The following is a 12,390-nucleotide window of genomic DNA, read 5'->3' as shown; positions in this document are numbered from 1 at the left end:
CCTGTCAGGCAGGGAGGAAGTTGTCGAGCGAGGGAGCCGTGGTTTACTCAAGAAGTTGAAGCGTTTGTCAAAAGGAAGAAGAAGGCTTATGTTAGGATGAGACGTGAAGGCTCAGTTAGGGCGCTTGAGAGTTACAAGCTAGCCAGGAAGGATCTAAAGGGAGAGCTAAGAAGAGCCAGGAGAGGACACGAGAAGTCATTGGCGGATAGGATCAAGGAAAACCCTAAGGCTTTCTATAGGTATATCAGGAATAAAAGAATGACTAGAGTTAGATTAGGGCCAATCAAGGATAGTAGTGGGAAGTTGTGTGTGGAATCAGAGGAGATAGGGGAAGTGTTAAATGAATATTTTTCGTCAGTATTTACAGTAGAGAAAGAAAATGTTGTCAAGGAGAATACTGAGATTCAGACTACTAGGCTAGATGGGATTGAGGTTCACAAGGAGGAGTTGTTAGCAATTTTTGGAAAGTGTGAAAATAGATAAGTCCCCTGGGCCAGATGGGATTTATCCTAGGATTCTCTGGGAAGCCAGGGAGGAGATTGCAGAGTCTTTGTCCTTGATCTTTATGTCATCATTGTCGACAGGAATAGTGCCGGAAGACTGGAGGATAGCAAATGTTGTCCCCTTGTTCAAGAAGGGGAGTAGAGACAGCCCTGGTAATTATAGACCTGTGAGCCTTACTTCGGTTGTGGGTAAAATGTTGGAAAAGGTTATAAGAGACAGGATTTATAATCATCTTGAAAAGAATAAGTTCATTAGCGATAGTCAGCACGGTTTTGTGAAGGGTAGGTCGTGCCTCACAAACCTTATTGAGTTTTTCGAGAATGTGACCAAACAGGGTAAAGCAGTGGATGTGGTGTATATGGATTTCAGTAAGGCGTTTGATAAGGTTCCCCATGGTAGGCTATTGCAGAAAATACGGAAGTATGGGATTGAAGGTGATTTAGAGCTTTGGATCAGAAATTGGCTAGCTGAAAGAAGACAGAGGGTGGTGGTTGATGGCAAATGTTCATCCTGGAGTTCAGTTACTAGTGGTGTACCGCAAGGATCTGTTTTGGGGCCACTGCTGTTTGTCATTTTTATAAATAACCTGGAAGAGGGTGTAGAAGGGTGGGTTAGTAAATTTGCGGATGACACGAAGGTCGGTGGAGTTGTGGATAGTGCCGAAGGATGTTGTAGGGTAAAGAGGGACATAGGCTGCAGAGCTGGGCTGAGAGATGGCAAATGGAGTTTAATGCGGAAAAGTGTGAGGTGATTCACTTTGGAAGGAGTAACAGGAATGCAGAGTACTGGGCTAATGGGAAGATTCTTGGTAGTGTAGATGAACAGAGAGAGATCTTGGTGTCCAGGTACATAACCTGGGTAGCAACTTTCAGGGATTTAATAGGGTTGTTAAGAAGGCATATGGTGTGTTAGCTTTTATTAGTAGGGGGATCGAGTTTCGGAGCCACGAGGTCATGCTGCAGCTGTACAAAACTCTGGTGAGACCTCACCTGGAGTATTGCGTGCAGTTCTGGTCACCGCATTATAGGAAGGATGTGGAAGCTTTGGAAAGGGTGCAGAGGAGATTTACTAGGATGTTGCCTGGTATGGAGGGAAGGTCTTACGAGGAAAGGCTGAGGGACTTGAGGTTGTTTTCGTTGGAGAGAAGGAGGAGGAGAGGTGACTTAATAGAGACATATAAGATAATCAGAGGGTTAGATAGGGTGGATAGTGAGAGTCTTTTTCCTCGGATGGTGATGGCAAACACGAGGGGACATAGCTTTAAGTTGAGGGGCAATAGATATAGGACAGATGTTAGAGGTAGTTTCTTTACTCAGAATAGTAGGTGCGTGGAAAGCCCTGCCTGCAACAGTAGTAGACTCACCAACTTTAAGGGCATTTAAGTGGTCATTGGATAGACATATGGATGAAAGTGGAATAGTGTAGGTCAGATGGTTTCACAGGTCAGTGCAACATCGAGGGCCGAAGGGCCTGTACTGCGCTGTAATGTTCTCATTCTAATTCTAAAAAAGAACCAGAGGTGACATGACGAGAGTTTTTGTATGCAGCGAGTGGTTAGGATCTGGACTGCACTACTTGAGTGTAGTGGAGGCTGATTCAATCATGGCTTTCAAAAGGGAATTGGATAGTTATCTGAAGAGAAAAAATTTGCAGAGCCATGGGGAGAAAGTTGGGAGTGGGACAAGCTGAGTTGCTGTGAGAGCTGGGATGGTCATGATGGACCAAATGGCCGCCTCCTGTGCTGTAACCAGTCCATGATTCCATGAAGCTTGGAGGTGGTTTGTCTCTCTTGATGATGATCATTGGCTGCCACTTGTGTGGCATGAATGTTAATTGTCATTGATCAGCCCAAGCCTGAATGTTGTCTGGGTCTTGATGTTTGCAGGCCCATGCTGCATCGTTATGAGGAGTTGCAAATGGTACTGAACACTGCAATCATCAGTGAACATCTCAATTTCTGACCTTGACTGGGGGAAAGTCCTTTGAAGCAGCTGAAGATGGTTGGACCTAGACACTGCCTTGAATATTTCCTGCAGTGATGTCAGGAGGCTGACGTGATCGGTTTCCAGAACCATATCCAGCTTCCTTTTTGTGCTAGATATGATTCCAGCCAGTGGAGAGTTTCACCCTGATTCCTGTTAACTTAAATTTTACTAGGACTCCTTGATGTTATGGTCCAATGCTGCCTTGATGTCGAGGGCCCTCACTCTCACATGACCTCTGGCATTCAGCTCTTCTGTCCATGTTTGGACCAAGGCTGTAATGAGGTCTGGAGTTGAATGGTCCTGGTGGAACCCAAACTGAGCATTGGTGAGTAAGTGCTGGTTGATAGCACTGTCAGTGACACATTTCCATTCCTTTGCTGATTGAGGGTAGACTGGGTGACAATTGACCAGATTGGATTTGTCTTGCTTTTTCTGGACAGGGCATACCTGGGCAATTTTCCACTGTTTGGTAGATGCCAGTGTTGTAGCTGTACTGGAACAGCTTGGCTAGATGCATGGTTAATTCTGGAGCACAAGTCTTCAGAACCATAGCCAGGATGTTGGAGCCCATAACCTTTGCTGTATGCACATGGAGTGAATAGAATTTGCTGAAGACTGGCTTCTGTTATAGTGGGGCCTCAGGAGAAGGCAGAGATGGATTATCCATCTGGCAGTTCTGGTGGAAGATTGTTGCAAACATGGCAGCCTTGTTTTTTTGTACTCACTTGCTGGACTCTGCCATTATTGAGAATGGGATGTTCTTGGAGCCTCCTTCTCCTGTTAGTGTAATTGTCGTCCTCCATTTATGATCAGCTGTTGAAGAACTCCAGAGCTTTGATCTGTTGGCTGTGGAGCTGTTTAGCTCTGTCTATAGCTATTTGCTTTTTTTCATGCATGTAGTCATGTGTTGTAGTTTCACCAGGTTGGTACCTCATTTTTAGTTACACTTGATGTTGCCCTTGACATGCTTTCTACACTCTTCTTTCTACCAGGGTTGGTCCCCTGGTTTTATGGTAATAGTAGAGTGAGGTATATGCCAGGCCATGAGGTTATAGATTGTGGTAGAATATAAGTCTGATGCTGAGTTTTGAACTGCTAGACCTGTGAATTCATCCTGTTTAGCATGCTGGTAGCGAAACAGAAAACATGTCTCCACAAGGACTGTGCGATGGTCACCCTTATCAATATTGTCATGGACAGATGCATCAGTAACAAGTAGATTGGTGAGAACGAAGTAGAGTAGGTTTTCTCTCATGTTGGTTCTCTCACCACCTGCCAGAGGCCCAGTCTGGCGGCAGTATCCTTCAGGTCTTGGTCAGTAGCGGTGTTAAGGAACCAATCTTGGTGATGGACATTGAAATCCCCCTAACAGGCTACATTCTGTGCTCTTACTACCCTGAGTGCTTCTTTCAAATGGTGTTCAACATGGAGGCGTACTGATTCATCAGTGGAGGGAGGGCATTAGGTGGTAATAAGCAGGAAGTTTCCTTGACCGTATTTGACCTGATACCATGAAAGTTCATGGATTTCGGAATCCATGTTGAAGACTCCCAAGGCCACTTTCCTCCAACTTATAACACCATCGCCACCTTTGGTGATGGAGGAGTCTGGGATGTTGGCTGAAATGTATGGTTCTGAGAGTATGACTGTCGGGCTGCTGTTTTGACTAGTCTGTGGGACACCTCTCCTAATTTTGGCGCAAGTCACCATGTTGGTGAATAGGACTTTTCTGGGTTGACTGAGCTAGATGTGCCTTTATGTCCTGTGCCTACGTTGATACCGGGTGGTCTGATTTTTATTGTTGTAGTTTTATACAATTGAGTGGCTTTCCAGGCTATTTCAGAAAGCAGTTAAGAGTCAACTACATTGCTATGGGTCTGGAGTCACACACAAGTCAGAGCAGGTAAGGATGGCAGACTTCCTTTCCTAAAAGACATCAGTGAACTAGTTAGATGGGTTTACAACAATCAGTAGTTTCATGATCACTGTTACTGATGCCTTTTTTTCCAGATCTATTTAATTAGCTGAATTTAAATTCCCCAGCTGCTGTGGTGAGATTTGAACTTGTCCCCATATCATTACTCCAGGGCTCTGGATTACTAGTCCAGTAGCATAATACGGGTACAGTAGCATACTAGTTCACTTTTATTCAGAATTGCAGCATTTATAATTGCATGGAAATACTGCAGAGTTAGAATATAACAAAAAATCTTGTGTTCATATCTTGTGCCCAAAATATGTCGAGTGCTTAATGTATAATTAATTACTTTAAATTAATTACTTTGAATTGCAGTGACTAGTTTCGTAGGCAAATCTGGCAGCCTATGCAGCGCGTAATCCCACAAACAGTGAAATGACCAATTAATCTGTTTGGTGAAGTTACGGGCGGCATGTTTGCCAGTTTTATTTTTACAGTTTACTGGCAGAAGTAGATTTGTTTTTGTATCATTTTATTTGCTCAAAAGTCACTGAACAGACGTAAGGTCTTAAAACAGCTTCCTCCAATTAGTTACTTGTCATCTTTAGCTGCTGCTTCAGAATTTAAGAAAGTTAACACCAAAATTGAACTTTAGTATGACAAACAAAATAGAAATTTAGTAAAGTGGGCAGGTAGTCCATAACTGGTATTTTTTTTCTACTACTCTTAGCTGCAAACCTGGTGAATCATCTTCACTCTGGTAATGAGTGTGGGATACAAATACAGTACCGCAATCTAAGCGGAGAACTCAAAATTCATAGTGCAATTGTGTTTTAATTCATTAGCCTTTAGACAAAACGGCTGGAGAAAGAAAACTAAACAATGGACTTTAAGCTAAATAGTGGATGCAGTAAATAAAACTTACCTTGATTTACTATTGTAACCAGAGACCGCGAAGGATGCTTATATATCTTATCTCCACATTTAAAAAAAAAATTATTTAAAAGCTAATAAAATTTAGCATCCACTGAGATTCACAGGCCCCCTTGATTTTCATATTGTAATTTTTAACCATTTTCACTTTTTTAAACTAATATTTTGTAAATTAGTTTTTATTGATTATACTTGGTTCCCTCATGATTCACAAAAATTAACAAACTTACTGTAATCTGCAAAGTAATTTTAATATTTTTTTTTGTATTACATGTTGACAATGCACTCCAGTTTACCTGAAAGCAAGTTATAGGCCCACAATGAGGCAGGACAATTTTCTAAAGGAATGAAGGAAAATGAATGAATTCATCCACATTCATGCAACTCTACTTCTGTCTATAATTATCTCTGACCTTTGCCATTTCCATGGTACAGCCTCCATATTTGCACACTCAAGTCTGAGAGACATAAACTGTTATCTTCCATCATTTGCTGCTGGTTGTCATTGACAGTGCTATCAAGTAGCACTTACTCAGCAACAACTTGCTCTCCGATGCTCAGTTTGGGTTCCGCCGGGGCTACTTGGCTCCGGACCTCGTTACAGCCTTGGTCCAAACTTGAACAAAAGAGCTGAATTCAGGAGGTGAGGTGAGAGTAATTGCCCTTGACATCAAGGAGCTTTAGCAAAATTGAAGTCATTAGGAATAAAGGGGAAAAGTCTCCACTGGTTTGGAGTCAAACCTAGCAAAAGGAAGATAGTGGTTGTCGGAGGCCAATCATGTCAGCCCCTGGACATTGCCCCGAGGAACTCCTGCAGCAATGTCCTAGGCCCAACCATCTTCGGCTGCTTCATCCATGACCTTCCCTCCATCATAAGGTCAGAAGTGGGGACGTTCGCTGATAATTGCACAGTATTCAGTACCATTTACACCTTCTCGGATACTGAAGCAGTCAGTGTCCACATACAGAGTTGGACAACGTTCAGGCTTGGGGTGATAAGTGGCAAGTAACATTCTCGCCACACAAATGCCAGTTAATGACAAGTCAGGAGTTTGATGGAATGCTCACCGTTTCTCTGAGTGCAGCTCCAACAACACTTGAAGCTCGACACCATTCAGAACAAAGAATCCCACTTGATCGGCCATCCGCCAGCTCAAACATTCACTTCCACCACCACTGGTCCACCTTGGCACTAGTGTACACCATCTGCAAGATGCACTGTAACAACTTGCCAAGCCTCCTTCGACAACGCCATCCAAACCCATGACCTCTACCAAAGAGAACAAGAGCAGCAGACGAGTGGGAACACCACCATCTGCAAATTCCCCTCCAAGTCTCTCTCCATCCTGATTTGAAACTATACTGCTGTTTTTTCACTGGGTTAGAATTCTGGAACTCCCTTCTTAATAACGCTGTGGGTGTACCTGCACTAGATGGACTGCAGAAGTTCAAGAACGCAGCTCACCACCGCCACCACAAGTAATTAGGGATGGACAACAGATGTTAACCTTGCTAGTGACAGTAGCATCCCATGAATGAATAAAAAAAAAACAACTCGAGCATTCCGTGCACAACTTGCCGAAGCATCAATCATTAGATAACACTGGACCACTTCTGTACTAGCGTTCTTTGTTCTCCTCAGCCGTAACTGCCCACTGTTTCAGTATCTTACTGGAGAAGAAAAATAACCCAGGCCTCTTTTTATTTTTTTAACCTCATAACCAAATGCCTCCATAAACCCATTCCCTCTCCCCTCCACTATTGCTTCAAGTACCTAGTCCAAAGGACTTGTGGATTTTGTCTGCAGGTTAAAGGCTAGTAGTGCAACTGCTTCCATTGCATTCTCTCCCCTTTGCTCCCAGATCTCATCTGTCTGCACGTTTTCTCCCATCTTTTCCATGTTCATCTCAAATGAGACCAACTCCTGCTCCCTCACTTCTCTCAACTCCTGACTATCCAATTCTTTCCCTGGCACATATGCTAGCTGATATTGTCAACAATTGCCTGCCCTCGGCAGCATCCTTTTCCAGTTCAAAACTGGAATCCTCACTCCCTGTCAAAAGAAATCAGCATTTCTGACTTCATTGGTTAATGCCCCAACTCCAGCTGCCTTTTCTTCCCTCAGGTCCTTGAACATGCCAGTGCTGTTTTTATCTGTCTCTTGACTCCCTGCGCAATTTCCTCCCAACTTCTCGGTACCTAAAATAGCTCTAACCAAAGTCACGAATTATCTGTGCTTGTGACCATAGTGCTTTATTCCCCACTTCCCCACCCCTCAACAGCCTTTGCTGTTTGACTTTTTATCATTCAAAATGGTCAACCATGCCATGGTCCTCCAACATCTCCTCTTCTCCATTGTCCAGCAAGGTTCCACTCTTGCCTAAGCAAATGCCTTCTCTTCCCACCTCACCTCTGGCATTCCTAAAAGCACCTACTCTTGATCCACTCCTCTTTCTCTTCTACATTCTGCCTCTCAGCAATTTTAATCCTCGGGGATACGGTCACTGTTCATGTGTATACTGATGATGCCCAGCTTGACCCCTCCATTACCTTTTGATAGCTCAAGTGTCTCTGTACTATTGGGCTGCTTGTCGAGCATCCAGTCTTGGGTGAGCCATAACAACTTGCAAGCTCAATATTAGGAAGATTATTTGCAACTGATCTAAGTCTTTGTTACCTCCATGATCTCTTTCCTGGTCACCCATCTGCCTCCCTCCATAAATTCCAAATTGTCCAAACACATTTTTTAATGTTCCACAGCAAATCCCTCGCACCCATTGCCCTGGATCAGGGGTCGGCAATAACAAGAAGAGCCATTTTAAAAAAAAAAAAATGTAGTCCAAAACAATATGCCAATAATAATGAAAAACAAGACAGACACATTTCAACAACATTTAAAGATTTTTACAAAAACATTAAGTATACTTGAGAAAGTATTATTCAATGTTTAATAAAAGTTTTAAAAATGAACCAAGCCATTTAATTAACAGCAAAATGGATTTGATTGATCCAAGTCGGGAGACGCATGAGACCTTGATAAACTGTAGGTTGCAGATCTCTGCCCTAGATCTTGTTGACTTATTTGATTCCCTGTTCTCCACATCACTCGTTTAAAATCCTCATCTTTAGATCCCTCCGTGGACTTGATTTGTAATTGATTTGAATGTGTAGTCTTAACTATTTCAGGATAGAGTTTCAGCTGGAGCTTTGCTAACGTTTAGAGGTGAGCGGCACTAATAATTTTCATCAAAATTCCTGCAGACAATTATGAGCATCTTAAGTACTGAAGTAAGCATGCTGACCTTTGTTTTGTGACATTTGTTAATTCAGGCAAAATCCATCCTTTAACATGCAGCTATGACAGGCCACTGAAACAAAATGTAGTTTGTATTTTGCACAAAACTTCATTTGTTTGCTAAGTTAATGAGTTATTAATTTTAAGATTATTGGAACTAAATTATTTTAACTGTTATTTGGAGCAATGAAAACCTTTTTATATTGTACGTTGTAGTATTTTTAATGTGTCTGCAAATTCCCTGTTTAGGTGGACTGACGATGCATCTTGGTGAGATTTCAGCTAAAGCATGAACAGGTTTTGGAGTAACAGATTTTAGCTTTGACGTTTGAAGGATAATTTAAATTGAAATGTTAACATTGCTGTTTTATTTGCCTAATCATTAATGTGCTTATTTTTTTAACTAGGAAGTGGAACCAAATTCACCAGCTGCACTAGCTGGTCTTCGACCTCATACAGACTATATAATTGGAGCAGACACAGTCATGAATGAGGTATTTTGAGCACAGTATATGGTTTCTAGTTAAATATACAAAACTTGTGGAGTTTAGAAAGTGTTTACTTTTTTCAACCAAAATTTCAGTATTCTGACACTTAAATGATTTTCTGTAAGCACGCAACACCATAAGGATTCTGCAGTGGTTTGAAAAACTGCACATATATGGTCTCGTATATCAGGACTGAAATTTTCCTTGTTTTCTGTAGAAAGCATTTTGAGAAATAAATTTTGAGTTAAAAATCATATGTCTGTTTCAACTTATGAGATGATGGGAATGCAGACATCCCCCTCAAAATACCCCATATTTTTCTCCTTGTTTGTAAAAGAGGGACAAGTTTATATACAACACCACTTATGCTGACAATACCCCATCTTGATCAGACTTCTAAAGCTGTAACTTGCTTGAGAGGTTCACATAAAACAAGAGAGTAAGTGTTTCTGTAACTTTTTTTTTCCTTTTGTTTTATTTAAACCCTGACAGATGGTTTCCTTTTAAGTTAAATACTAATGTCTGAAGCTGTGAATGCTTTTTTTGTTGCTGTGTATTCCAGGATTTTTTGGCACTTTGAGACTGTTTGCTGAATGCATGTACAATTTGTTTACATGAGGTTGCCATAAAAATTCATAGTATCTGATGAGAAGCATCAATTACTTAAATACAGACCACCAAATACTTGTGGATAATGGTTAATGCAGCTTATTGTCAAGGTACCTTTTTTAAGTTGTGGTGGTAGGATAGTTTTGTTTAATTGAATGGTCGTGTAGTGCATCCTGTGTCAGTGAAATGTTGAGGTGCCTGCATATATTAGTATAGAGAAGCCCATTTGGTTATGCTAATAGCGCATTGCATTCCAATATTAATGTTCTAACTGAATTGTAAATATCTTGCATAAAACTTAAGGACAGATGTAGGATTTGTGCAGGAAATACTACAGTGCACTAATTTAAGATCTTTATCAACTTACTTTGTATGTTTTTGTATGTGCATTGAATGGATCAATAAAATAGTGTTACTGATACATTGTTTTTTCCCCCCCTAGTCTGAAGATCTCTTCTCTCTGATAGATACCCATGAAGGGAAACCTTTGAAGCTGTATGTCTACAATACAGACACCGATAACTGCCGGGAAGTAGTTATCACACCAAATACTACATGGGGTGGAGAAGGCAGGTAAGATGCAAACTCATTTTGATGAGGCTAACAATGCAAATCTGAAATAAAACCAGCAAATGCTGGACCTAAGTACCCTATCCATAGCATCTGGACTGCACTGTGGGTGTATCTACACCACCTGAACTGTAGTGGTTCACGAAGACAGTTCACCACCACCTTCTCAACTAGGGATGGGCAAAAAATGCCAGTGACACCCACATCCCGTACAAATAGAGGAGAAAAAAGGCTTAGCATTATGGTCAAAACCCTTTTTCCATGTAGTTAACACATTTTGGGTGGACTGAGGATATCTCTTTTTTCAAATGCTGACAGACCTGCTAAGTAATTTCAGCTTTTAGTTTCTTCCTGTTTTTAATATTTGTCATCCAGAGTTTGATAAATAATGTATACAAATTGTTTTAAGCCTAGGATGTGGGATTGGATATGGCTACTTGCATCGAATTCCAACCCGTCCATTTGCAGAAGGTAAAAAAATAAATCTTCCGGGACAGCAACCAGGTACACCAGTCAGTGCGTTAAAAGATGGTTTCACAGAGGTAATGTTTGATTTGTTTTATCTTGAAGATTCATTGAAGGGAATATTTGCTTTGTGTGCAGTTGAAAAGTTTTAATAGTTTTACTTTTGTGTGGAATTGAAAAATGTGATGGGCCTTTAGATAGGTTCCGAGTGCATGTTACATTTTCACTTCACATTTTATTGGAAGACAGTTACTAGGATTTCAGAGAAGTTGATTGTTTCAGTTCATGAAAAGGTGTACATTTCCAAAAAGTTTGCAGACATTAGTTTTCATTTTAATTTTGAAAATTAATGTAATTTACACTTTTAAACAGTCATAAACAAGGACTTACACCAACAGTTTACAAAGTATTTTAAAGAAAAGTTGACAGACCTCATTGGGAGATTTACTTGCACACCAGCTCTTTATACAGTCATACCTACGTTTCTGGCGATTTAAAATCCTGTTTTACAATCTTTTTCTCTTAAAATCAATCTGTTGGTGTTAATTGCATTTTTTAAAATGAGAACCTGCATTCAATAATTCTGCCCAGTCTTGCTGAAAATATCCTTCCTGTGCTTCTGATCAGTCTACAAAATTTGTTTTTCTACTCTACAAATAAAAATTTGGAAAGCTTTCACTGTTCTATATCTGTTTTCAAGAGCATAATAGCATAAAACAGTTAATATGCTAAAGATGACTTGAGTATTAGAAATATTGAGCTGAATCTTAAGTACATGGAGATGTGCGCCATTGCGATATTTCGCGTGGCAGCTGGTTAACATGGAGGGGCCTGAGAGCCCGCTCTTATGACGTAGAGGGGGCGGGTGCTTTGACCCCGGCAACGGCATCCGGCACCTCTGCGCAGGTGCTGCCGCCATTTCGTAAGGGCTTCAAGCCCTTGAGTTTAATTTTTATGGGTCCCGTTGCTCTAAAAATTGAAATAAAATTTTAATGTCACTTTGAATCTCCTCTCCCACCAGCCCCACTGAGTACTCAATATATAATTAACCCTATTCCCCCCCCCCCCCCCCCCCAAAACAAACTTTTTTATTATGATGCTGAACTTAGTTATCTTTGACCCTCAACCCCTTCCCATCATCTCCACAGCCAATAATAGGAGGTTGCCCCACTCCCCCTGCCCTGAAAATGTCACTCCACCCTGAAATATCAAACTTAAAAAAAATTTAAGTTTTTTTAAAAAATCAAAATGCAGAAATTTGACATTCCACAAATATAAAACTGGTTCTTCAGGGTCAGTGAGGATATTCAACAGTAATTATGAACTTAGTGCGCTGTTTAAAAACCCAGTTACACCTCCGTCAAAACGACCTAACATTTTCAAGGGTTTTTACAGTAAGGCTAATAGTGTAAAAGGGCAGGTTGTCATCAGTTCACTGATTTCTATTTGGTTGATGTCTGGGAGGACTTCAGTGCACCCTATGGGAAAGTGTAGAATCATGGATAGCAACTTCTGAATTTTTGCATTTAACTGTGCATGTGGGGACTCCAGAAATTGCTGTCAGTTTCAGAGGAGAGCAACTTTTGCCATCTTTATAACTGCAAAATCTGGGCCATTGTGCTC

General features: G+C 41.1%; 1 protein-coding gene across 3 annotated transcripts in view; it reads left to right on the top strand.

The window, feature by feature from the left end:
* Positions 1–12,390, top strand: part of gorasp2 (golgi reassembly stacking protein 2) — a 55,726-nt gene that overhangs the window by 26,009 nt on the left and 17,327 nt on the right. For all 3 annotated transcript variants that reach the window (XM_068035361.1, XM_068035358.1, XM_068035360.1), the window contains 3 exons: positions 9,043–9,129; positions 10,175–10,305; positions 10,712–10,844. In XM_068035361.1, coding sequence (XP_067891462.1) covers positions 9,043–9,129; positions 10,175–10,305; positions 10,712–10,844 — 351 coding nt within the window. The remainder of the gene's footprint in view (positions 1–9,042; positions 9,130–10,174; positions 10,306–10,711; positions 10,845–12,390) is intronic.

Source organism: Heterodontus francisci, chromosome 7 (genome assembly GCF_036365525.1).
Source record: "Heterodontus francisci isolate sHetFra1 chromosome 7, sHetFra1.hap1, whole genome shotgun sequence".
Taxonomy (NCBI): Eukaryota; Metazoa; Chordata; class Chondrichthyes; order Heterodontiformes; family Heterodontidae; genus Heterodontus; species Heterodontus francisci.
The sequence above is the reverse complement of the archived record's forward strand: the minus strand, read 5'-3'. Positions and strand labels throughout refer to the sequence as shown.